Source organism: Drosophila eugracilis, unplaced genomic scaffold (genome assembly GCF_018153835.1).
Source record: "Drosophila eugracilis isolate 14026-0451.02 unplaced genomic scaffold, ASM1815383v1 contig_2154, whole genome shotgun sequence".
In the NCBI taxonomy this organism is placed as follows: domain Eukaryota; kingdom Metazoa; phylum Arthropoda; class Insecta; order Diptera; family Drosophilidae; genus Drosophila; species Drosophila eugracilis.
Window position 1 is genome coordinate 1,386,837 of NW_024573038.1, and position 27,141 is coordinate 1,413,977.

Sequence of the window (27,141 nt, forward strand, 5' to 3'; positions counted from 1 at the left end):
TGGATCTTTTTTACGTTTTCAAGTGACGGAGACGTGCTCTTTTTAGTTCGACGATAGATAGAATGATAGAATATGAACTTTTCAAAAGAGAAAATGTGTAACATAAAATATGTGGTTGTCCTTCCCATTTTACGTTTCCAATAAGAATGGATTTTTAGACTTTGCTTATAATTATATATTATCCCTGGAATCCCGACAGTTTCCAGCACTGGTATCGATAGATATATCGCCATTAACATTGGTCGCAAACGACATCAGCTGTGAGCCACTAACAACACACATTATCGTAAGGGAGATTTGAAAGAGAGCATCTAAGCAGAAGTTGGGAGCGAGCTTTCGGCGAGAGCCGAGTCTATTTAAGCAGCCAGCAACCGTATATTTTTTTGATTCTCACCCGCGCTGCTCTCGGTTCCCGTTAATTCCCATAAAATGATTTAAGCTAAAATATAGCGGAAAACACTCGATATCCGATAAATCGCCGGGATAAGACAACAGAGATAATATCGTATTTGCAGTAAAATAAAGTGGATATTTTAGTATTTTTGTTCGCTTTCCGCCACCCAACTTTCTAACGTCAACGATTTCAGCTGCGCGCTTTTCCAACGGCTTTCCGCAGAGCCGCCGTCGCCGCCGAACAAACAATAATAATGAAAAGCGCCAGACGAAAACCGAAGAGCTAATTGACCAACCAGTATTATAGCCATTTGTTAATTGTTAATTCCGGCTATCAACGTGTTAATATTTGCATATCAGTCGACCAAATTTTCGGGTTTTTAGCCAAGTAGTGTAATAAAATCAAAATAAGTTGAAAGCAAAAAATCCTTAATACACACACACACCGAAGCAGACGTCTGGTGGGAGTGTGTGTGCGTGAGTGTGGATGTGTGTTCATGCGCAGGCGCCAATTCGCGTTTCTGTGCATTAATTGCTTTTCGCAAAGTACTCTGCAATACGATCGAAAGGTAGGTGGAAACTGGTTTTCTTGGCTTTTGATTTCCATATTTTTGCTTATTTTTTTGATAAATTCTCTGTTGCTATATATTAAAAGAGTGTCCACCCACGCAGGCTGGCCAAATCCAAATCTAAAGCCCAAATCTAAGCCCCCCTCCCCGGAAACGACACCACCCGCACATTTACTACGCGCGCTTTGCCGGAAAGCTTCGTCTCTGCGACGGCGTAAGCTTTTTCTTTCATTCAAGTCGCTGCTGCAGTCGTTTGCCGTTATGCTGCGTGAAAGTTAATTCCGTTTACTATCGGCATTCATCATCATCATCATCGCCGTACCACCCACACACAAGCCACAGCCCACTACCCACCGCACACCACCCACACTCCGCACCTTTTGCCGGCTTTTTGTGCTAAGCATTTAAGCAGTAATTGACATGCATTCGCCGATATGTGTTGACTGATAACCACGGCTATCATTTTTTGCTGCCATTAACCACTTGCCCTTTCCCTTTCGCTTTTCCCTTTCAGAAAATGTGGGTGGGTTTTTGAGGCGGGAAGGGCGGATTATTATTACAGCGGGATTAGGGTAGTGCCTGCCACAAGGCCCAATTTTCATCATCTTGAGTGCGGCTTAAAGTGATTCCGTTGCGTGCGGGGGCGGTAACCAAAACCAAAACAAGCTCAAAGTTTTCGGGTCTGGGATTATATTTGCATACCCCCGTATAGAGCTCCAAATTAAAATAAGTTGAGCTTCAAGTGCGGCGATTAGTTTTAAAGCGGAGGGATAGATTGTCTCAAAAGTTTTCATGAAGAACATGCTTGGTGTACTCATAAACTATAATAATAAAACCACTAAGTGAAACCTTAAAAGTCGAAATACCTCACTTAGTGGTAAGACAATGGCGAGCACGTTCTCGATTAGAACTTTTGCATTCCCACGCGAACTCAGCAGTTCTGATAGAGATATAGCCAAATTATAAGTAATACAGATTTTTACGGTTATGTAGCTTTATTCTTTCAAAAAGGAATAATAATGGTACTAAGCAACAAAGCTAATAAGAAAAATAAATTTGAGACCATTCGACTTCTTTTTTACTCATAAAACTTGTTGATGTTGGGTTATTTTGCTTTAGAAAGGCTATATTAACAAAAAAAACAAATAATCCTTTGTTATATTATAACTAATAATTAATTACGAAACAAATTTTATTTAAAACTTAAAGTAGGAATGGCATTTCCTCACAAATTGGATTATAACTAAGTTCCCCGAAACCGCCGAAGCATACTCGTATGTGCATTTTTAAGGTTATCCTTGACGAAACGCGACCCAATTATGACTGGTGCCACTCTAAGTGTACGCTCATTCCCAGATCACTTTCATATTCAGCGTACAAATTACGTTCCTAGAAGAGTGTAATCCGCTTTTTGGCTTAGCATTCTGCTGCCGGCTCTGCAAGAGAAAGAAACCAAATTGCGCTAACTTAATCAGAGCGACGTGCAATTACGTGCATTAGAGCATTTCCACTTGGACCACTTGCTTCTCTGGCTCCTCCTGCTCCTCCTGCTCTTCGGCTCCCAGCTGCTTAGTTCCTTTCTTGGTCCGGCTCTTGTTCCATTTGTTTCCCTTACCTTTTGTCATCCATCGCGCCTTTCAACAGCTCACCGAAGCGACTGAGAGGCGACATCGTCGTCGAGAAAATATCGCACTTAAATTGCACTTAATGAAGCTGCATCATCACATTTTGCATTTCATGCAACGGCACACTGAGCCGAAGTACACGGCAAACAAATTAATAGCTTGTTTATTCATGAAAACATATTCGAACTAGACACGTTTTTGGGTTGTAATATTAAATACAAATATTTGTTACAGAGATTAAACGATTTACCAATACAAATTTAAAGGGTTTTTGTCATACAATTACTTACAAGCTTAAAAATGCAAAAAATCAAAACACATGTTAACATTTTGGTATCGTATTTAATGAAAAATCATGTTGAATGTCAGACATATCAAAAATTGTGCTCTGTGCTGCCAAAGAATCATGTAGATATACGTTCGTCGGAAGGGTTCACTCCATTGCCATTTCTTTCCGTACGTGAGGAGATTCCATACTCGGAGAACAATGCTTCAGCCACTTGCATTCAACAGACAAATGAGTGGAAATTATGCCAAGACACTGGCAATTAATAAGTGGAGAAAAGCAAAGTAAGCCTCCCCTCCCCCTCATCATTCTCATACTCATCCTCATCTTCTTCCGTTTGACTTTTGTCTCTGGCCACCTGCTGTTAGCCGCCTTCAGTGATTACAGACACTCCGCACACCTTTTCAGCCCCAATCCACTTCACCTGCGATCCCTTCCAGCCGAACGTCTCATTTACATGCTTGCATTGGGGGCGTCAAGCATGAGGCTTGAGTGTTTGCCAACGGCAATACATAATAATCCTCAGGTCGGTCTGCACTGCTCGAAATCGGTTGGTTCCATTAACTCCTGGATTCTTGTCGTCTTGCCCTGGAGCTCTGTAAAATAATTGGGTGTATATCGTGATTTGATTTTAATGGGGTTTCTCAACGATAGCTGTCATTGATATAATAATTGGGTTCTGCTCTTTCAACAGAAATTTGCATACTTGATGGTTAATATTGCTAGTTTGGCCGAAAGTTAAGCTTAACATGAGCCTAAAATCTATTAGATATAACCTTCTTAGTAGATACAAACACTTTATTTTAAATTTCAATATGAAAATTATTATAATTGTAAGGCGCTTGCTCTTTTTGATTCATATTTCCAAGCCGATAATGTGTATCATGTCAAAGAAGATAACTAGACAGTTTCATATTGAAAAATCTTTCGAATCAATATCATAATCTGGTTAGGTATCTGAAATGTATTAAATTCTTTTAGGAATATCATTTTTCCCTAATCTGCACTTTAAACTATTCCAATTATTTTGAAAACCCCTCCGACAAGAGCAAAATCAGCCAATACTTGGCAATTGTTTTTGGCCAGGCCGCCATGGAATGTCAACTAAAATACATAAGCTGGCATGCAAGTGGTTCTGGGATTGAAATTGGGCAAACACCAGAACTGTGGCCATAACGCCCTCACCCGAGAGTCGATACACACGCAACCTCATTCGCATAAGCCTCTCGAACCCACACACGACAATCAATATAAACGCATTTTCATAATTAATCAATGCTGAATAATTTGTCAGACAGAGCCAGGTTATGTTGTGACACTGGGTGAGCTGAAAGGGGAGGGCCGGGCTATGTGGGCGGGTGTGCTAATAAGCAAATCTCAGAGGTTTGTTTTGGCTTTTATCGGTCGCAGCGGCGGCTTTGCGGTGAGCACATGAAAAATCTATCCGCCCGAAGCCCACATACTCGTGAATGGAATGGTATGGTACGCCGACAGCAGGAGGCCTGGCGAACTGTGAATGGCGCGTTTACACTAGGACACAGAAGTATGCGATAGTAAAGTGATATAAATAGATGCGGATTTTGGGCTTAAAAGCAAACACTAAGTGGAAATATTTAAATTTCATGGGACGACAAAGTTTAAAGTTAAAGCTTAGTTGGCTATTATTGGAAGTGTAACTTAGTGAGTGCATTTATTTTTAGATTTATTCTCGCAATATTATACAAAGAAAAAGTTAAGGAAGATACCGGAGATAGGGCAGTAGCAAAGCATCTAATTTAAGCAGTTTTAACTCCCTGATGAAACTTTAACCAACATAAATAGCCCTTATCAGCTGGGCAGTGCAAACGCAGCTCTAATAAGCACATAAGGTTAATTTACTCTCAGTTGAGTTCTCACATTACAAAAATAACTAACAACAACGGAAAAAGTCGGGTAACTAAATGGCTAAACCAACTGGGCTTCCAGCATCCGTGTCCCTATCACTGGAATCTCCTCCCACTTCGTGGCCCACAGTTCGAGTGGCTGCTGCTCTCTGTGTGCGCTGCATGTTCTGGGTATTATGTGTATTTAAAGATCATTAGTGCGCAATTTATATGTAGATATTCCGGAATATATGTACGTAAATGCGTATCGATTTCCACCAGTTGAGCGGGCTGAGAGCTTAATGCCAGCCCCAACGTGTGGCGGCATTGTTAAGAATGATTAAGAGGCTTCGATGGCATCAGCGGCCAGGAGGTTGAAGAGGTCGCTGGGATGAGGAGGTCGAGAGGTGGGCGCCTTGTGGGCCGAGGGCTAAAGGCGGTGTCAAGGCCAAGCGTCAAGACATGTGTTCCCCGGTGGGGTTCCACCTTCTACCTTAATCGAAGCTAAGCCGGATGTGGGCCCAAATGAGAAAGAAACGAGAAAATGGTACGATGAATTGGCTTAAATAAAGTTAAATAACATTAGAAAGGCCTTGGCTCAGTTTATGTATGTACCTGGAATTTTCTTTTATGCGTTATGAAGGTGAACTTTTCTTCTATCAAGTTGAATTTTTATTATATTTAAAAAGAAATTTTAGCAAATACTCTGTTTTATCCTTTATTTACCTGGTGAAATATGTGCTGGTTTATTTTTGAAAGGTTCTTTGAATTTTACACTACATTCTTACGAAACATTTTTCACTCCTTTTGACAGAATGCCTGGAAATTGATTTTCCCATTACCATTAAACGATTTTCACCTGGGTTCTTTATGCGACCGACTCCCTCTATTCCATTTCCCCAGGAGCCCCGAAGTATGCAATAAAAATCGTTCCGCATTTTAAACGACCATTCAGCCCGGACTTTCTTTCACCGCCATCCATCCGCAATATATCGTTGTCAATTTCGCCGATAACGATCAAGATTCCATTAAACGCATAGGAGACTCTTCCGCCATCAACTGGCGCAGCATTTTTGCATACATTTCCATTAAAATGCAGAACCTGGACGCTTCAGATAAAGAGAATTAAATGCAGGGCCGTGGCGGGTAAAGGTTGCGGATTAAATTAATGTGGGGAAACAATGCGAGGGCGCCAGTTGTTGCCACTCGCTCTAATGAAGCAACATTTGCACACTTGCAGAGTCACAGATACTCACCCACACACATACACACACATGCAAAGGGAGGAGCAAATAGCGAAAATTCCATGGAGCTTCTGCGGCAGCAAAAAGAAGCAAGAGCCAGCCATAAATATTTTTCGAAATAAATTCTCGTTTACAAATTATGATTTTATGACTTTTTGATGGCGCCGCCACAAGCCCCACACTTACGCAATTCCCGCACACATACATAGCTCTATATATATACATACGCAGGGTAATATATTTCCGCTCGGCTAAAGGCGGGAGCGGTAGGGGCCGAGTCGAAGGAAAAACGCTTTACGTATTTATAGCAATTTCGCATTGGGTTGCCGCTGCTGTTGCTGCCACTGCTACTGCTTTATGTATCGATACAAAGGACCTCCTTTTCGCCCATCACCAAGTTTGCATTAAAAAAATTGGCACAAAAAACAAAGCGAACAAAATCGGACAAAAAGGCGAACCTTAAAGCGGCGCCAAAAAAGTTATTACACGAAAGCGCGAAAAAATTCTGTTCGAGTTGAATGCAACTTCCATGTGGACTGTATGTAAATGTATGTGTATGGCTGCAGCAGCTGCTGCCACTTCCCAGCATTTGTGTGCCACTTTTTGTCCAATTTTTCCGCTGCCTACTTTCGGGCGCATAATTTATGACCGCCCGGCATTAAATTAGCCAAAGCGCAGCATGAAAAACGGCAGAAACGCTGGCGACAAGCGACGTCCGGCGCTTATTAGGCGATGACATGGCGTGGGCTAGAGGGGTAGGGGGCTACAATTGCCGGGGTGTTTCAAAAAAGGGGCGTGGCATACATCCCCGTCGAAATCTTTATCGGCTAAGTCAGCGAGTCGCTACCAAAATTTCACATTTATTTTGGAGTTTGGGGAAAAGCTACCACTGCAAAGTTTTTCACAGTTTATCAAATATTTATTTTTCATTTATGCAGCTCTTTAGCAGTATGCAAATAAGTTGAGTACTATAAAGTACAATTGGACTTTGCCTAAAATTTTTATTTGATTTATTTAGAAATCGGAAAACAATGGGAAGATTGCTATAATATATATGTTTAAAAATAAAAGCAACACAAGTGTGGGAATAGTTTGGTGAATTTTTTTGAATTCGATTAAGTTTATTGGGCTATTGTTTTTTAATCGTTTGTTTTTATATCATTTGAATACAATGAAAGCGGTAATAAAGTGAGTAGTGCAGTGAGTATAGGAAAGGCTTTGTTTGGATCGGAAGGTATAAAAAGCTATAAAGCTATACTCGTATAATGCATTTTAATAAACCTGTCCACTTATTTATGATATTAAAGAATGTTATATAAACAATTTGACCTTCTCAATTGGTTAGTATAGTACGTGCCAAAAATGTATATACAGATGTACATACGAGTATATGTTGATCGAGACTGGCTATGTCTTTGACTAATTCTTTTGCGAATACAAACGCACAATGTGAATGCCCAATTAGCACGGCAAATAGGGATACAATTATATAATTCTCAATTCCACTTGGCAATCACAATTTTCTAAATAAATACAAGATTTTGATTATCGCATTAATGTCTTTGAGCTTTATCGGAATAAGTTCTTGTTTTTACCATAACAAAGACAAATATCTGATGACATTGTATTGGATTTATGGTGCAGAAACATGTTATTATCGAATATCATTTTTAGTTATCTGATTGAAACATCCAGTTGAAGTCTTAATCCCTCGGGAATTCAAAATGACCCTCTTCCTAACTTAATCAGCTCATCAAGGTAGCCAAATAAAAGAGAGAAATGTTATTTCAATAGCATTATGTCGGATAGAGACATATAAATGTATATTGTTTAATTTACGAACATAAATAAAACACGTAAACAACTTTTGCAGACTTAGAAGGCGGCCCTCGCTCCTTGGCCTTAAATGCGAATACATATATGCCTTGAGTTTGTTTGGGTGTGTGTTTACTTACAATTATGAGCGTGTTGATGGCAACGCTGGCAGAGCCTTCGCCGTTCGTCCTTCGTCTCAAGCAGTCACACACTTGGAAAAGTTTTTTATAAATTTTCGCCTCGTCTTCGGAGGGGCCTTGAGCTGCGGCATTGCAATAATAATTACAAATGTTGCACAATAAATTGCAAAGTAAACAGACTTGGTGACGGCAGCCACACTGGGAGAAGCAGCAAGAGCAGCCGCAGCAATAGAAGAAGAAGCAGGAGCAGCGGCAAAATTACTTCCTGCTGAATCGTAGCGGAAATGTACATACAAATGGCACTCACACAGACGCAATCGCAATCACAGAAACAGGATGTGTCTGACTGGAGCAGTCCTTTTCCGGTTGAGAGCGTGAGCACGAAATCGAATTGGTTGCTCCCTGCGAACGGGGGCACTCCGATTCGGGTGCTCCGATGCGATGCCGATTCCCCCTTCGCACCGTGTCACGATGGCATCTCTGGTAGGAGTCCTGTTCCTCGGAGAGTGGCAACTTGTCAAATAGAAAATCATAGAAAAAGTCCCGCGGCGGCGACAAGATGCGTAATTGCAGAGCTCCGAGCGGAGAACTGTTGCACTGCGGCTGCCAAGGATGTGAAAGGATGTGTGTATGTGGAAGGATGTGGCCGGATATGGAAGGATGTGTGCCCCAAATGCCACGGCTTTTTGCATGCCTGCCCTAGTGTCGCCACCTCACTAGCTCTCCGCTTCTAAACTCTGCTTCTTGACTTGTCGGAGAATGCAATAAATCCTGGACTGGCAAAACAATGACAAATGTCCTCTCTTCCGCTACGCTTTTCTGCCTCCGTGTGTGTCAGCCGCATGCCGGACATTTAATTTGATATCCGCTTATTGCCAGCCATCCCCCCATATCCAGCCCCTGTCATCTGCGTGTCTAACTGGAGATCCCATTGGGACTCGATTGCAAATCGTTGCCGACCAAATTGTGATTTTATCTTAATGGCTTACCTGGTTACGGCGGAGTCTCTCTTCATCTCTCTTGCAACACATTTAGCAGGCTCGTTTCTATTCCATTCACTGAAATGGCCACAGCAAAAACTGAATCGCTTATCTCCACAATTAGTGTTCTATGACTTAGCATCCGTTCAGCTGTCACGTTGTTAATTATTGCTAAAATACCAATAAATTAGGCTAAGCTCTGGTTTTATCAGGCATTTCATTGGATTAATAAATTTTAACAGCAGTTAGAATGCATTTTATTGCTGGGAAACTTAAAACCTTTGCAAAAACTATCAGTCTTTATTTTTTAAATCTATAAAATAATTTTAAAAATATGAAATATTTTAATAAGCAATTAAAATATCTATTTTATCATGCATTCCTTCAGCCTTCGCTGGCTACTACCATGTAGAATCACATATCAGCTCTCAAGCAATTGAAGTCAGAGAGGAATCATGGTGGAATCCTCGAGTCTGGGGAGGACCCCACCGGCGGCCCAGCAACCCATTCCGCAGCAGCACTCCCCTTCGCCCTCGGGATTGCGGTGCGGCAACATGGAGACGAGGGTGAGGGGCGCCTGGTACCGCGTCCTTGTCACTCTTGAAACGGACTTCCTGGCCGTAAGCCTGGACGAATCTTGTGAGGCGGCGCAACCATCCAACGATGGACAATCTACAACCCTGAATGGAACATTGGGGTAAGCTATAAGCTATAAAGAGGATTATAACATAAAATGTAGGTTTGTTTATTATTAAAGAACTTTACTTAGTTTAAAGGGAATTATTTCGAACAACTAATATAACATTTTCTTAGAGCCATTTACGGCAGTCTATGATAATTAACGTAGATAATCCACTAGTAAAAAATTCTCTAGAAACGCTCTTCTGTTTTCCTGCAGGAGCAATCACAGTGGCGGAGGAGGCGGTGGTGCAGGAGGAGGTGGTTCTGGTGGAGCCGGCCAGAACGGCACTCTGCCCAGTTCTGCTTCGCTCCAGGGGATGAATATCCAGGACACAGAACTAGATGGCTCCGGCAGCAACGACAATGGCGATCTTTGCCTGAACAACAACAACAATGCCGGCGACGGGGGCGGCATGGATATGTGCGACGTACCTGACCATGTGGCCAACCAGAAGCGGCATGTGCGGATCATCAAGTCGGACAACAATGGCCTGGGCATCTCCATCAAAGGGGGCCGCGAGAACCGGATGCCCATCCTCATCTCTAAGATCTTCCGAGGCATGGCCGCCGACCAGGCCAAAGGACTGTACGTGGGCGACGCCATCCTGACGGTCAACGGGGAGGAGCTGCGCGACGCCACCCACGATGAGGCGGTGAGGGCCCTCAAGCGATCCGGTCGAGTGGTGGATCTGGAAGGTGAGTACACACCGATGATACACTTGTTACTCTCCCGGCCAGAATGTCAAATTGTTATTTGCGTAAAGCATTTCGCACACACGGAAGGGGAAGGCGGAGTGCCGAAAAGGGGAAGAGCTTAAAAAACGCGAGTCAAACTAACAAGTAAACTATGAGTACCATCGCGAACAGTTGGCCACAGTGGGGTAAACAGCTGCTTTTAGGGTTAAAAACAATTGCAGCAGATACATAAATCTGTTTTAAATGGCAACCTAATTGCCCAGATAGAACTTCTGAGCTTTGCACAAAACTTGTTAATATTGTTTGATATGGAATTATATTTGTTCATCTCTCTACGAGTAGCAAACGAAACATAAAGCAAAAGTTTTAATCGCCACCCAGAACTATGAACTAAAATCCATCTCTAAATTCAGATCCCTCTTAGCAACAATAAATTCGAAACATTTTTTATCTGGTGCTTGTTTTTGTGATAAATTGTGTCTTTGATTCCCTCCACAGCCCCGCCCCCACAACTGCACAGATAATCTTTTACAAACTTGTTCAACCGTGATTAATTGACCGACAGAAGGGATTCTTTTTTGTCCCGTTGTTGTGGCATCCGTCCCATGGTGGAGTAGCGAGCTGGAAAGGCGGAACAGAGGGTTTTAGTGCAAATACATACGTGGGATTACTCAGCAAAACATGCGAGTTACTGCCGCAGCCACTGCGACTGCCATTGCCACTGTTGCAGCTGGGTCCTGTTGTAAATCCCCCAGCATCCACCATCCGGCCCCCTTTTTGACAGGCTTCCCCCCGTTTCGGCCCACCGTTCCATGTTGACTGTTAGCTGTTGACTGCCGTTAGTTGCGATGGTTTGTTGGCTGGCTGGCTGGTTGGTTGGATGGTTGGTTGGTTGGTTCGTTGCCTGGTTTGTTTGCCCCGGCTTGGCAATGAGTAATGAGAAAAGTTTTCTTTCCATTTGATCAAATGGCCCAAAAATACATAGTCGCTCCTTGTGGGTGGTGCACCCTTATCCGCCCAGTGGCGTCGAGTGGCAAAAGGCGAAAATGATTCAGGTTGAGGAAGGTTGGATGCCGGGATGGTCTGCTACGCACTGCGTTCCCAACTGTCTGAGTGGCTGACACGCAGAAGCTGCAAGACATAAATAAGGCAAGGGTTATAGGTGATGAAAGCGGTTTGCAACAGATAGGAAACGGAAATAATTATCGAGGTTTGCTTAGCTGTCTGGAGAAACGCTTCAGGAGCTAAGTTGAATGTCTTAAGTTTACATATACTTACAAATATAAATGAACTTACAGAGGCATTAAGGTATTTAAATATAGACTTTTACCTCTCTTAAGACCGAACGTAGCTAATTCTTATTTCTATTCCTAAGTTTCTGGCTACGAAGGCTATTTTCGGTCAACTCAGCAGTTGTAATCGCACATACTATTTAAATCAACTCTATTCTCAATAACAATCACAAACTCCTCGATAATTTTCATTCCATTTAAACACAACTCCTGAACGCTTCAGTGAATCCCAGTTATCAGCAAGAACACACTGCATAAGCAAATATCCTGGCACCGAGCCCATCGACTTGACACTTTAAAAATGGATATGCGATGCCCAGGCCCGATCCAGTACAACCCAAGTACATAATCACACCAGCAGATCATCATCGTAATCATAATCATAGACGCACAGACGAACAGAGAGGACAATGCCTAATCAAAATGGTCGGGCAAAGTTGGAGCATCGTTTCCTGTTCATCTCCATTCAGTTGTGTTTTGCTTCGCTTTGCCCGACTCCACGACTACAAAACACAATAAACAATAGTAAGCATCAATTAGGCGATGTATGGGTGGGATGTCCTTGCGCGCACACACACAGGCACACACACTGGCCCACAAAGCGGGCAATCCCAGACACACCCACTTGTGCATCCTGTGGGCGTGACCCAATCACAAGCCAAACCATTTGGCATAAACAATGCAATGAACCGTGCACGACAATTTTGCTGAAACAACTTCCTCTGCGAAATGATGGGGATAAGCTGGAGTTGGAGTGGAAGTGGGAGTGCGTGTGCGTGTGGGAGATGGAGTTGGGATGCAGCGGGAATCCCCTTTGACACAGCCAATTCCATTTCTTTGACATACACATTTCCTGGGCACCTGCTGCCCCAGCTAAACAAACGCTTTAATTATATTGCGTTTATGGCAGGTAGTTTTCGAGTAATGAATGGAATCTCTTTACACATCCAGTATAAAGAAACTGTAATAAAATATGCAATAAATTGAAAATGTAAGTCAAATATCAAATCATATACCACTGAAATGATTCTCGCAAACTTTCCAAAACATAAACTCAGAATGTATTCGTTTGAAAAAAGTACGTATATTTTTGTTCAAGAATCCCCAACGGTTAGGCAGAGAGGTTTAGCCTTAGATCCTCCTCAGGCGGTCACTCCTCAAGCGCTGACGTGGCTGCTCCACGGCCAGGACGAGGCGACCGAACTGCGCTCCTCGAGCTCCCAAGGGCAGCAGGATGAGGCGACCGCTGGCCAGCTCGTTAGTCAGAGCCTCCTCCTCCGCAACCTCCTCGCCCACGAGCTCCACCTGCGACTCTTCCAAATCCAACTCGTTCTCGGGTTCGCTCAGCTCGGGCACTCCGTAGGTGGCGGCGGGTGGTCCATAGGTTCCTGCCGGGGTAACGGCCTTGACCTCTGCCTCCGGCTCGTTGGCCTGCGCTTCCTCTTGGCCCAGGGCAGGGACATCAGCAACAGGCTGCTCGCCGCCACTAACAACAGTGCCATCGGCGGCAAAGTCTTCGACGGCCTCAAGCGAGGGTGGCTGAAAGTCACGGGCTGGCTCCTGAGCTACCACCTCCACGGTGTCGGGCTCTAGGGGATTCTGCTCTCCGGGGGCTCCGTAGGTGTTTGCTGGCGTACGGACGGACACCTCCAAATCCGCTTCCGCTTCCGTCTCGGCTTCCGGTTGCTGCTGCTCGGTGGTGCTCAGGGGTTCGGTACTCTCTAGGGTCTGGACTTCGCTGGGAGTGGTGGTGGTCAGTGGTTCCGCTTCGAGCTTGGGCTGCACTTCTCCCGGAAGACTGAAGGGAATCCTGGGGCGGAAACCAGCTGCCGGATAGGGGGTGGATGAGTACTCCACTTGGCGTTGACTCTTCGCACGGCGCTGCGGCATGGCCGAAACGGAGGAGAGGGCCAGGAGGCACATGGCCAGGATCAGGATGGGTTGGCTCTTCATGTTGATTGGTGGACGAGTGCTAACGGTTTGTGCTCGGCTGCTGTGGGTGCCCCCCTATTTATGCGAAGTGCACGACGATTCTCCCATCAGAATTCAGTAACGGTCGCAAGGTCGCCTCCGCCCGGGGCAATGATAACTCACTCGATCTCAGATGCACAGTGCGAATCCGAATGTATGGGACAACTGGCAATATTCGCGCATTTAAAAACGTATCGTGGCCCATCAAAGCAGCCATCAAGCTCAATGTTAATGTCGCTTTAATATCAACAACCGCCCAACCCCATCCCGCAAAACTTCAGTTCCATCTCGGGCTTAGCCCTCCAAGACTCACGTCATCGTCGCCAACGTGCCTCGCATGCCACGCAGCCCGGAGTCCCAAAGTATCAGTCCGAGGGTCTGACTTGCATTTAATTTTGGCCCAGCACATGTCCATGTTGAGCTGCTGGTGATCCATTTCGCCGCCTTTTCTGGGCCAAAATATATTACTGCTAGCCAATTACAGAGGCAAAACTATTTTCGGAGAATTTTGTCTTTTTGCCACGAAGCTCTTGTACTCTGCTTGCACTTCGTAGGAAATTAAATTTGTTAACTTTACTTTTACTTTTACTTTTACTAAAAGGTTTTAAAATTCAAGAAAACGAAATGGGTGCGATTTGTTTTTAATTTAACGAAGGATTCTTACACCGCCTTTATCAACATCCATTTTATTTTAAACAGACTTGAATTAAAGATGTGTTTTACTAATTAAGTTATGGAAATGTAAATATATTATAAATTATCGCTGTAAAAGAAGATATATTGACAGGCAAACAATTTATTGACTCCTGATTAAAATATGGATTTATAATTTGGTAAAGCTCTTAAATAAGCTGTAAGCTGCAATAAGTATCGATAATCATTTGTTTAATTTAAGCCCATTTCCATTAACATATTCACTTATTTGTAAAACGCACATCCCTCTCAATAAACCAATCCAATCAATTAGCCAATTTACCCCGCTCCAAGTCCCCAGAAACTTGCCTCGCTGCTCGATTTGCTGTTGGGTAAGCATTTTGATATTCGGCTTTTGGTTTGCGGTCGTTTTCATAATTTCAACGGTGTGTTCATTAAATTAAAGTGGCCCAGATCTATAGGCACGCAAAGTGGCGCAAATGTAATCACAATTTCAAAAGCCTTTAGCTATGAATGGGCGGCGACATGCTTAACAGCTCAGAACTATCCCGGCCCAATTCCGCCCACTGACTTCGGCCCGGCTCTTGATTCGAACTTCAATTTACAAGTTGGCCAAGTTGTTTGCCAAGCTCCGCTGGCCGCTGTGCGCACAACTTTGGCCCAAAGTATTTGCGCGCAGGCAGCCGTCTCATTGTAATTTAAATAAGCCAAGGATTCGACGGGGCGCTGGGGGGTTCTGCAACTGGAATCCAGCTCCGACTGCCAAATGTCAGCGACAGATTCCCGAGATGGCGACGGAGGCGACGACAGTTGGCTTTGCTCGCCTCCCAGAAGTCCATTAGCAATGGTTTTTACAGCTTGGCACACATTTGCGGACCCACCGGATTCGACCCACCTAGCCATCTAGCCACCCAACCAACCCACAAGCTCCACCCGAGTGGCCCCTACTTGGCCAACCTGCCCACTTCTTCAACAGGAACGCGTGAGATTTTACTCGCAAAAGTTTTGCGCAAAGTTTGTTTTAACGCACGATTTGCCGAATTCCGAATGCCGCCTGCTGTTGATATCATATTCCGACCGGCCACGCCCACTATACGGCTTGCCTCCTTGATTTATGCTCTGGGGTGGCAGCTCTGCCGGATTTTCAGGATTTCCTTTTGTCGGCAAAGGTGTAAAAAAGTTTTTTGGCCTGACTCTGAATTAAGTGGGGTAATGTGGGAAGGCCAGAAAGCTGGAGACCAGAGAGTCAAATGAATGCGTTTTGAGTAATAATATTATCGTAAAGATGATCTCGGAGAGCAGTGTAAAACAAAATGCAAGTGGCTTAAATAAAATGAATACCCAAACGCTTAGGAAGATTAGCAAGTGTCATTGCGGAATCACATTTCACATTTAAAGGGAACTGGGTATTTTTCAACATCAAGTTTCAGTTTTCGGAATGAAATAAAAGAAATATTTAACTACGCACAATTGTAAGGAGATAAGGAAGTCTCATAGGAAGGGAATTGTATATATTTATAGGTGTTTAGAGAAGGGGCTATGTGAATTTATTCTCTTATTTATGGTTTCTAATGGCTGTGTAATGCAGAAATCCTGTGAGTCTAAGCATTAGATAAACTTAGGAACTTTACGTAAATACTTTCCGAAAACAAATGCACTTTCAGGAGATTTTTGCGAAAACATTAAAAGCTTCTTTTAAATTGCCTCACTTACCATTCCCAGCTTTATTGACCTAAACCACATGCTACGAGCACTAGGCAATTCCTCGACTTTAATCTTCAGTGGATTGTTTGTAATTCCATATTTATTTGAAAAATGTAAGCGCAAAATATTCATACTTAAGCAGCTAACAATTGTGGCCTGCAGTGGTTTTAGCCAACTTTTCCATAACTTGTTTGTTTTTCCAGAATGGTTTTTTAGCACAAACACACACACTCTCATGGGACGGGCAACTTTATTTACACTTAAATGCAAAAATTTGCTCAACTTATTACCGTTGTTATTGTTGTTTTTGCTGTTGCATCTAAACTTTTCCCGCTGCCAGTTGCGTTTCTCGTTTGTCGTTTTTGGCTTAGTTTGCTTTAGTCCGCAGTCCGCAGTCCACAGTCCGGAGTCCACTCCGAAATATCCCAGCCCCCTCCGCTCGAAAGCTTCATCACACTTTGCGCCTGCCGCTATGCAACATTTTTTATTTTTTGTTCCTCCGCTTGTTTGGCTGTTTGTTTGTCGTCGGTTGCATATTTGTGAATGCAAATGTTTGCAGAGCTCCAGGAGGCGTGGGAGTTGGGCTGTCGGAGTAGCCTGGCGGCTTCCACCTTCCAGTGCACGTAAATGCCAAGCAATTAGCAAGTGCCAGCCGCCACCCACATTACCCATCCGCCGCGTGACCGTCTGCTCTAATTAGTTGAGCTAAACAGACGAATTGAGTCGGACAAACCGCCGCCAGCGGCCGATGGCATTAAGTGTGAAAATTGAATTTCCACATCACTCGCACGGCAAACGACTAGGACAACAACAACAAAAACCAAAGCAACAACAACAGGAACAGAAACGACAACGGCAACAGCAAACGGAAATTGTGCAAATTTTGTGGGCGGAATTCTGAGAATATCAAGTGGGCTGGGCTCTGGTTAGGGGTATGGGTAAGCTATGGGTCCTACCAGTTAGATATACTACTCGGAGTGGGGTGACTTGGAAAGTGCCCCTTTCCCTCGGAGGCAGAGCACCTGGCATCGTCAGCACCATTTGCATAGTGGATGCACAGTGGTTGACACGTTTTACACTCAAACAGACACCGAAAGGTACAAGATTTTTTTGCAAATCGAATCAATATTAGTATGCGCTAAATAATCCTACTTCTACATTCTTTCAAATAACTTTAGAAAGTCCATGTATGCAATCAGATAGTGCTATCTGATTTGTGTTAGTAGGTTTCCTTCCTATAATTCTGACAAAAGAAGAGACAAAATGTCTTAAGTCTCAATTAACTTCCACTGTTCCACTGTACCTAAGAGTTTGCCGCTAGTCGAGGGACTTTGGGAGTGCAAATCGAATAAAAATGGAGCGGAAACTCTAATGAATTTATGCCGCAGCGTTTGCCAAGACTTCCCAAGCAACATCAGCAACGTGGGCCTTAACGAAGAAGGGTCTAACTCGGACTGATTGAATGCTGGGAGTTCTGTGTGTGCGAGTCCTTTGCTGATGACACTGCGCCCCACATCCCGTTCTCATTTTGCTTCCATATTCATGCGATATCGTTTGATTTGCACTGTTTTTTATATCCTGGTATGGTTTCCTCCTGTTTGTTTGCAGTAAAATTCCTACGCGAAGTAACGCCCTACTTTCGGAAGGCGAGCATCATCTCGGAAGTGGGCTGGGAGCTCCAGCGGGCCTTCCTCTGTCCGCTGGGACCAGGTGTGCCCACCTCGCCGCCCGCCCCTAAGACGACACCCAGGGCGGACACACGATATATCCCTCTGCAGCTGACGCATCTGGCCAGGAATCTCAAGTACATCGACCCGGGTAAGATATTTTATTTTGAAAACTTATAATTAGGAGTAACCTGTAAAGTTAGTAATAGAGATGAAGAGCTAAAAATGTTAGTTTTTGTTAGTAGCTTCCTTTCGGTATGCAATTATATAATAATGTGATAATATATCTTCCTTCCCCAGAGAATCGCTGCTTCGAACTGCACTCACCAGACGGAGTGCACTCCTGCATCCTGCGTGCGGCGGACTCGGCGGAGGCCTTGGTCTGGTTCAATGCCCTCCACTCGGCGATGGGCAGCAGCACGCAGCGGGCTTTGGCCGAGGCCAACCGAGCCCTGACCAACCTCATCGGAGAACTGAAGCACATCGGTTGGCTGAGCAAGCGGATGAGCGGCAGCGGAGGTGGCAGTTCAGGTAGCGCCGGAGGTGGAGCGGCCAGCGGGGGTAGCGGCACCTCCAACAGCGGCGTAGCCGGCGAGCTGGTAAGTGTAAGTTGACCCATAATCCCGTTAGATTATGTACTTATGCATAATTAAAAACCAATACTTTAGCCTTACTTGTAATTCAAAGAAACCCAAAGCTTAGAACAGAGTAAATATTTAACAACTTATAAAAGCTTTGTGATTAAGTTAAGTCTCTAGAAATATAACTAATATAGAATGAATTTATTTTAACAAACTGTTGAAAATACGGAGATTTACGCTTAGATTTGCTTAGGGTTATTTATTTTATTACATCTATATTCTGTGTACATAATCCTAACTTGTAGAACTTTTGTGATCCACAGCCCAGCGGTCGTTCCAGTTCAGAGAGTTCCGATGAGAGCGACAAGTGGCTGCCCATCTTCGTGGCGGTCACAGAGCGCGAGTTCCGGATATACGAGAGTGCTCCCTGGTCGGTGGAGGCTTGGAGTCGTCCCCTGGAGATCTATGCCCTGGCCACGACCCGTCTGGCAGGAGCCGGCAACAATTCCTCCCTGAATGTGAGCAAAAAACTGCCCTCGAAGTAAGGCAAATATTTTAAGAATTGTATCCTTTGCAGGGCCAGCAAACCACGGTGTTCTGCGTCCGCTGCGGCACCGCCCGTGGGGTTCTCGTCTACTGGCTGCGCTCGGAGACGCATCGGGACATGGCCGCCTGGGCCAGATCCCTCGTTCAGGGCTCCCATCAGGCGGTCAACTACCAGAGGGAGTTCTCGTTCCGCTGCCTGTTCCAGGGCCGGCAGTGTCAATTGGTTGTGCACATAAATCGTGGCTTCTTTCTGTACGATTGCGGTGGATTCGCTCCGACCACTCCGACGGTGGCTACCTCCAAGACGCAGCTCTGGCAGTTCGCCTTCGACAAGCTGAAGGGCTCCGCGGATGATGGCAACCGGATGTTGTATCTGGACTTTGGCGATGACGGGGAAATTGTGAGTCTTAAAGAGATATTTCTAATATAATAATTTAACTCTTAAATTGTTGTTTTTAGGAACTTGACATGGAATGCTGTCCCAAGCCGGTTGTTTTCGTGGTGCACAACTGCCTGTCGGCCAAAGTTCATAACATTGCCTAGGACGAGGTTGAATTAGAAGGGACAATCGAATAATTGTTGATGTTTTGGATATAGTCGATGTATATTTGGGTTCCGTAAACACAACTGTGCAAATTATGTTGTAATTAGATTGTCCAATCTGGTATTGTTTTTCAAAAAGTATTATTACTTACATTTCCACCAGACTCTTAGCCTAACCTTTGTTTTTTATTAAGCTTTGGATACATTTCTTTAAGTGCAATATTTTGTTAACTCTGTCAATTAACCCAGATGTAATAAATAAATTCGCATTTAACGATTTAATTTGTAAGCCTAATTTGTAGATCAGCCTAAAAGCTGGCCACAAAATATTACGATTCGATATGAAATTGTAGCTTCTGTTCTGCCTAAAATATTAACATTTCTAAATGTAAGTCTTACCGAAATAACGACTTAGTTAATATAGCAAGGAAAGGATTAGATAGTGGTAGATGAGTGAGCATTTCGCGCTTCCTGGTGGCCATGGAAATAGATTAGATGGATAGCTATAGCTGGAAGATGAAGACAGGAAGGTAGATCTTTGAAAAAAGCTAAGGAAAAACACGAAGCACAAACCAAAAATATAAAATAATGACAAACAGAACAACTTTATTTAACTTGTAAGTAGTCATAAATTCATTTTATACGTGTGTCGTCTACACAGAATACCATCTAAAGTGAAATCGAAAAACGAAATCTAATTCTATAACTCCACAACATTTGCATAAACGTTGAACAATAATTATCATAATTGTACTTAACTAATTGTATCTTGAATCTTGTATCTAAACGAAGCACACATATCTCGAGGCCCACTCTGTGGCATCGATACCGATCGCGGACTAGGCTCCAGACTAAACTATATATAAGCCATATAGTTACCTAACGATACGAGTATATCCAGGCCATTTCGCAATTTCTCCCCACTCTTCATGTACAAGCCATCGATCATATGCAATTATTATACATTTATATCTACATATAACACGACACATACTCATTTTATGAAATTAGAAATTTCGTTATAGACAAAGCCACACAAAAGAAGAACAACAAAAGTAATACAAGCAAACAGTAATGACAGAAATCAATAAGAAATAACAAAGCATAAGACGTACAATATTTTTAACGTAAGTAGTGTTGAATCTTCGATAATAAACTTATATATATAAATACTATACCATCAAATACTGCAGTTTTCTTTTCTTATTTTTTAAAATGGTGGGACTTTGGCCTGAGGCAAACTAACATTTAAATATGATTTAGTGTGATTATCTAAATTCCAGTTTATTTTAGATAAAACATCAGAACAACATAAGAACATTAGGCTCACTTTGCTGGGAGGCAACCACAGGAATCCAATTAAAGAACGCACAAACGCAATTACTCCAAGTTAACCCTTCAACGACTGCTGTCCATTTTATGCCTGCAAATATTTCTCTGGGTCAGCAGGCAATCAATGAACTTGTAGCCTGTTGCCATTGTTGTTGCCCTCAAGACACATTTATTTCCTGTGAGCATGTGTGTTTATGTGAATTTATTTTCAATTTTATCATTTCCCATTTAAGACGAAAACAAAGTCACCCGAAGAACGTGACCAGCATGTCCAACAGCTGGCACGGTCAAGCCACTAACTTTGCTCATCACAAAGTTAAACCGACAAAACTACACAAGCTCACACACACACAAGCTTACGCACAAGTACATAGGCCGTACATATAGTTAAGGTCAAGAAAATAGTTACTTCAATAAATTACAATGTTTAGAATCTGGAAAGAATAGCTAGCCTTCCGATATCGCACTCAATGCTATGTAGGCCTTTTTTGAGTATTTTATAAATTATTATTTCCTAACGAATAGACTGAATATGGTTCCATATCTGTTTAATTACTGAATAGTACATTTTGTATACAATTTAAATGATCTTATACAATACAAAATTACTTAAAAGAATGCCCACAAACTCAAATTTGAGAACCATTTGGAATTTATTTTTAAATAATATTTGTTACTATTATTTTGACCCCACCTGTATGCGATCTAGTATGTGTGGCTGAGGTAAAGGCGAAAATGTAAAGTGACTTTTTGGGGTTGGCACTCTGGCCATCGTTGCGGTCAATGGGGCTGTGTGGAGCTTAAGGTGTAGTGACCCAGGCAGTTCTGGCCTCCTACAATGCCACCACAGACTCGCACAACACCCTCCGACAGACACTCACACCCACAGACTGTGGGAATTACATTTCCGGAATGGGCCGCTTGCGGAAGTTTCGCGTCAAATTAAATGCTCAGGGCCAAAATTATGACAGCTCCCGAATGGGAGGGAACCACTCGTATAAATACGCCCGTCTGGAATGGACTGCCATCAAATCGTCAACAAATTGACCAGCGAACATGTGGAAAGGATTCGTATGCACTCTGCTCTGCCTGGCTTTGGTTCAGGCAGCTGTTATCCGTCCCGAAGGGGATTCGGAGAATCCGGAAACAACAACTAGTGTGGTTATCCTGGATCAAGAGGGGGATGTCACCACCGAGGAGTCCACAACTTTGGCGGGCCCTGCTTTGAGCCGCGATGAGGAGGCCAGCATACTGATAGATCCCGCCCCAGGCACTTTGCAAGAGGATAGCCCCGTTGTCCAAGAGAAATCCGGGAAGCTTCTACTGCTTAGTACAACACCCAAGCGACTGCATGAAAATGAGCGGCAATTGGAGGAGCAGGATGACGAGGCGGAGGACAACAAGGCTGATGCTGAGCCAACCACAACTGAGCAGCCAAAGGAAAACGCAAAGCAGATGGAGGAGGAGGTCACCCCGGAAAGTTCAACCACAGAAAGCAGCACAATTCCGACCACGACCTCGACCACGACCAAACTGTTTGCCATCGATGCCACCCCAGCCGGAGTGGATTACCCGTCACCGAACATGGCCATATCCCTCTCCCAGGACAATGAAAATGCTACGGTTTCGATTGCAGAGCAGCCGCAGGTGCCCGGCGACAATAATGCGGCCGTAGAGTTGGCCCTCGTGGAGCCGGAGGCCGAGTACGTGCTGGTGGATGGCAGCCACGATGACCTGGACCTCCAGCTAGCCAGCTTCACGCACATCGACAGCGATGTCCACTTGCAGCCGGTGGTGCATTCCGTGGAAATCGTCCCCACCAGCTTCGATGATCCTTTGATTGTCAATTACGTGCACAATTTGCGATGACTTGGCCAGGGAGGCGTGCCCGGACGAATCAATTAACCCGGTGCCATTGTCCCAGGGACTCTGTTAAAGTTTCTTCTTAACGTTTTATGACTTTTGTTACCTTATGAATATACCTCTCAGTCGGCTTCTTACAAGGCCTTTACCGAAATAAAATAAACGTATACATTAAATTGAAAGCTTTTGGAAGACTTTATAGTAAAGGCGAAGAATCCGTTTCACAATACTAGAGAATTATATAAAGTTTGTACATTTGTAATATCTATTTAAAAATCTACTAAAAATAAGTACGTAGAATATTTGCTTGCGTTAGCTCATGTTCTTATTATTTCATCCCATTCAAAATCCGATGCTAATGTGTTTATCTAAAGAAGATTCAATTGTTTCATTTTAAATTGGTTTTGACAAAAAACAAAACGATTCATAAATATGGCACTTTGTGTTAACATTTATTGGGGCTGTCGCTTCAATTGAATGCCACGAAATTCTCACATAAAATATTCAGAAATATTGCTATAAATGTCTGCCACGAAAACTCCTCCCGCTCAACAAGTCCTTCCCATGGAAATGCAGGTTCAATGGTCTCTGTCGGATTCACCGTCCCACTGCCTTCTACACTCCGATGAGACGCAAAGCACTCGCATACTCGTTATTCAATTTGAATCCTCCACGAAGACGGGATGGGAGGAGATGGAGGCTCTAAGCTCATTCTCCAAACTCGCCCTCGCCTTTCCGCATGCCACGCACGTTCCACGGTTAAAACTTTGCACATCCGCACGTCAAATTTAATACGGATGCCGGGAAGAGGAACTCTACGGCTGTCTCCAGCCATAACCAGTCACAATTTGATAGAAAACAGTTTGTTGCTTGACGCCACTCCTCCTTCAATTGGAAACGAAAACAACATTTAACAAAACACTCAATGACGTTAGAGAAACAAAGTTTGGAACGTGCCGCAACTTCCGGTCGATGAAAACGAAGTGATGACGTTATAATTTGTATGCCTAGAAAAACTTCTATAATCTCGACAGTCATCCTAAATAAAAGACCTAAACTTGCGTTATTTTGTTTTCCACTCTGAAATAACACCTGAGTTTATGGTAAATAACAATAAAGGTCGTTTATTTTTCACACACAAAAGTAACTAAAAATACTGAACTGTTAACAAGAATTAGGGTACTTCTCACCACCGCTGCTCCACATGCGTGGTGTAAACGAATCCGCGGGACCTCGGAGCCTGCATCAGAGGTTGCGACCGCAGGGGAATGGCCACCGGAATGGAGGACGGAGCTCTGGCAACAATGACAGCCGGTCCCACGTTAGCGGTAAAGACCACACTCTCCGCATCAGGTTCATCCTTGGATCCTGGTTCCGGTGTGGGTTTTAAGGGATCAGTACTGACACCGCAGACTGGGTGATCAGCGTTGCTCTCAGTGGAATTGCTGGCGGAGATCTGCTGCTGTTCCTCCGGGTTCTGCTCTGTAGGCAGGCGGAAGGCGCGACTTGGTCGGTATCCAGCTGGTGGATAAGGGGCTTTCACAAAAGCCCGACTGGAACGGGACTCCACTGCAGTAGGAAGAGTTGTGGTGTCCAGGGAATCCCAGCTGGTGGTGGTGCTCCAGTCTCCAGTTGATTCCGTAGTGCTGGTCGAGAGATCCTCAAGAGGCAACTCGGTTGTGGTGGTTAGTTGATCCGCAGGCAGTCCTGACCCTTCCAGGACCTCTACTTCCACTTCGGCTGGCACTTCTCTGACCTCAACCTCCACTTCTCCTGGCAGCCAGAAGGAGCGACCTTGTGGCCTATAGCCCGCTGCTGGATATGGAGCTGCCTTAACCTCAACAGCCTGATCCTCCTGCACACTGGCCGCATACCGATTTATCCTTATTTGTCGAGCTTCGATCTCGAGGGAATTAAATGCGCAAAGGCAAAGGACAACGTGTAGAAGCCACTGCATGATGAACTTTCGATCTCGGCCCGGATTTAGACCCAACTGATTCCCGGTACGATTGTGGGCGATACTTTTATACAAAGTTCTCGAAATCGAGAGTCGTCCCGGGGAATATAGACATGAAGCTTCTATATCGCCACGACATCGATTAGGCGCACACTTAATGATTTATTTTGCATAGGTTTTTGTTTGTTTCTGGTCACCGCCGACAGAACCACGTCCGCCGCCAACTCATCCTCCATATCGCCCACGTTATCACCGGTCTCCAACTGCCACACTGTCCGATGTCCACGTCCGATTCGCCATGTTCTATGAAAATTAAATGCGTTTCGTACGTGACACGCACTCCAATCCCCAACCAATTGAAAGCGAAAACGAATCCAAGTCTCCATCGACATCGCCCGCTGTTGTCAATTGCATTATGCTGGAATTGTCAGTTCGAGTGTTAGAATTTTTGATTAAACGCTTATAATCGATATTTATGCGATCAACGATTCGGCGTTGAGGTGACCACCAAGGTCACTTCGCCCATTCCCCAATCTATTGCCTTAAGTCACGTCCTGAACTATCGTTACAAGATGATGACTTAATATAATATAATTATTAGGTGTGAACGCATAAGAAAGCTTAAAATAATTGAACACTATTAACTTGAATATAATAAACTACAACATGTTGCTCTTGTGTACCTTAAAACCTTATTATTCATGAATATACTTTAATTTCTTAATTTTTTAATTGTATTTATGAAGCAACTTCTCACAAAATAAACCTAAATTGGCGAAATACCTACCTTTCCTAGCTAACATATCTTAATTGCTGGGTAAATAGGCTTAAGTTATTCTCAAAACAAAGTCATCCCCCTAAACTAGATCTTCCTCCCACTTCCAGTATCCCAATATCCTTTAACTTCACCCCAGATTTACGACCAACCATTAATTTCACCTCATGTCACATTAAGAGCGTTTTAATGTTGAGCGATTGGTTCCATCGAGGCGGATAACTCCTCTGATTTTGGACTGATTGCTGTCGGAACCTCGGACCTCTGCTTCTGCTTCCTCTTTCTGGTCACGTCGTGGGCACATAAAGACACCGCAGACACCACCGATCGTGGGCAACAAGACTATAGTAGTGTTCCGACGTCAGCGCATAGGTCCAAAAAAGGATGCCCGTACTGGGTCCACGCGCCGCACACTAAACAGGTGCCCATCCAAGTCCTACCTATAAAAGCGCCCAGGGGAGCTCTTCAAGTCATCAGTCGTTGGCTCTGCCTTCCCATAGATACACTTCCATTCAACTCAAACATGGCCAAGTTCCAAGTTATCCTCGTCGTTGCTGCTCTCAGCTTGTTGGCCGTTTCTGAAGCCCAGAAGCAGCGCTATTCGCAGCGCTTGAGCCGCGGACGTTCGAGGTATTCCGCTCGCCAGGAGCTGGCTCCAGCGGACGGTGCTGATCCGGATGCTGTGACGCCCTATCCTTCGGCTGACGAACTGAAACCGGAAGTGCCCTTCGATGAGGCTGCGGCTCCCTCAGCCGTGGAGCCCACACCGGATGCCGTTTACGGACCGCCAGACGCCGCGCCCAACAACGTTCCCGACGAGGTGTACGGCCCACCAGACGTGACCGGAAACGATCTGCCCGCAGCCGCTGACATTCCGGCCGAGCAGCAGGCTCGCTTGGTGGCTGCCAGGAGGGCGTCTAACTACAGGAGAGTCGCTCAGCCCTTGGCCTATCGTCGTCTGGCACGTCCGGCGAAGTTGAGCGCTGCCCGCTCTAACGTGCGACGTTTCTAGATGAAATGCAAGGTAATTAATTGTTTAATAAAAACACGACAGGTACTAAATATGTCAATATTTAAGACCTTTTTCCCTGATAAATTCTAATTCATTTTGCTTTTTAAAATATCTTCACAATAACTTACTTAACACCAAAAAAGGAATTTTCAAAATCAGCTTAAAGCTCTTTAACATTACTGTATCAATATTATTTGCAATTCCAGCAGCCAACTCAATACAAAAACCCATGACGATCCAAGCCAGCCACGATGACGACAAAGGCCCAGACCCAAAACACTTTTACTCACCTGAAACAACCGACATTCACATGAAAACCTTACTCGATTATAATATAAAGCAAATAAATCATGACCTGACATAGAACGTTCTTTTTCTGGCAGACACTTTGGTGATTCACTTGAGCAGAGAAGTGAAGCAAAATTCGCTAGACGCGCCCGAAAACGAAGTTTCCTGCCAATACGATCAAGGGGTATGGATCCATATTGGAGAGCGTGGCTGAAGGGGAAGACCAGAAACCAGTTTGGGAACGCACGCTTCCCAAAGCGGTGACGAATTTGGGATTGCCCCAGCCGCAAAAAACAAGAAATAAACTTGGCTTCATCACTACAGCGAAGGGGAAATACTCTTAATTCTGCTACGAATTTAAATAAAAATGGTCTTTCATTTAGTAGTCAATGGAATATACGTAACATTTTTAAAAACGTACAGAAATTGATCAAATAAAATGAGTGAAAATAGTTGTGTCTGGCTGAGAGTCCTGAAGTAATAGAGCCACTTAACATAACATTGAGATAAGGAAAGGCAGTTCAACAAGGCATACGGACAATATTTTAGTAAACACAACTTTACACATTTTCCATAGAAATACAAAGACTGTGAATGAGAGACTGTATATTATGATGTGGGATCTTCACATTTAATTAGTCTCAGCAAAAGCTCATTCAAAATAC

At 44.0% G+C, this 27,141-nt stretch overlaps 5 protein-coding genes across 7 annotated transcripts; 3 read left to right on the forward strand and 2 right to left on the reverse strand.

Moving 5' to 3' along the window:
- Positions 1 to 503: 503 nt before the first annotated feature.
- On the forward strand, positions 504 to 20,434 carry LOC108108788 (beta-1-syntrophin). Of its 2 annotated transcripts, none has more exons than XM_017216962.2 (8): positions 504 to 962; positions 9,303 to 9,611; positions 9,813 to 10,291; positions 17,521 to 17,730; positions 17,880 to 18,184; positions 18,484 to 18,678; positions 18,738 to 19,106; positions 19,166 to 20,434. In XM_017216962.2, exons 2-8 carry the CDS (start codon positions 9,370 to 9,372, stop codon positions 19,247 to 19,249), a joined length of 1,884 nt encoding a protein of 627 aa, XP_017072451.1. In that variant the 5' UTR covers positions 504 to 962; positions 9,303 to 9,369; the 3' UTR covers positions 19,250 to 20,434. The 2 variants fall into 2 exon arrangements, with proteins under 2 accessions (XP_017072451.1, XP_017072452.1); XM_017216963.2 differs by having other exon boundaries at positions 17,880 to 18,178.
- On the reverse strand, positions 12,261 to 13,556 carry LOC108108789. The gene has a single exon (XM_017216964.2). The coding sequence runs from the start codon at positions 13,534 to 13,536 to the stop codon at positions 12,715 to 12,717; it is 822 nt and encodes a 273-aa protein (XP_017072453.1). The 5' UTR covers positions 13,537 to 13,556; the 3' UTR covers positions 12,261 to 12,714.
- A 1,193-nt stretch (positions 20,435 to 21,627) lies between the features above and the next one.
- On the forward strand, positions 21,628 to 22,620 carry LOC108108697. The gene has a single exon (XM_017216803.1). The coding sequence runs from the start codon at positions 21,638 to 21,640 to the stop codon at positions 22,448 to 22,450; it is 813 nt and encodes a 270-aa protein (XP_017072292.1). The 5' UTR covers positions 21,628 to 21,637; the 3' UTR covers positions 22,451 to 22,620.
- A 921-nt stretch (positions 22,621 to 23,541) lies between these two features.
- On the reverse strand, positions 23,542 to 24,425 carry LOC108108699. Its single transcript, XM_017216805.2, has one exon. It carries the CDS (start codon positions 24,399 to 24,401, stop codon positions 23,631 to 23,633), a length of 771 nt encoding a protein of 256 aa, XP_017072294.1. The 5' UTR covers positions 24,402 to 24,425; the 3' UTR covers positions 23,542 to 23,630.
- A 1,240-nt stretch (positions 24,426 to 25,665) lies between these two features.
- LOC108108701 lies at positions 25,666 to 26,551 on the forward strand. 2 transcript variants are annotated; one of them, XM_017216807.1, is made up of 2 exons: positions 25,666 to 26,200; positions 26,395 to 26,551. In XM_017216807.1, exon 1 carries the CDS (start codon positions 25,700 to 25,702, stop codon positions 26,186 to 26,188), a length of 489 nt encoding a protein of 162 aa, XP_017072296.1. In that variant the 5' UTR covers positions 25,666 to 25,699; the 3' UTR covers positions 26,189 to 26,200; positions 26,395 to 26,551. The 2 variants fall into 2 exon arrangements, with proteins under 2 accessions (XP_017072296.1, XP_017072297.1); XM_017216808.1 differs by having other exon boundaries at positions 26,398 to 26,551.
- The last annotated feature ends 590 nt before the right edge of the window (positions 26,552 to 27,141 follow it).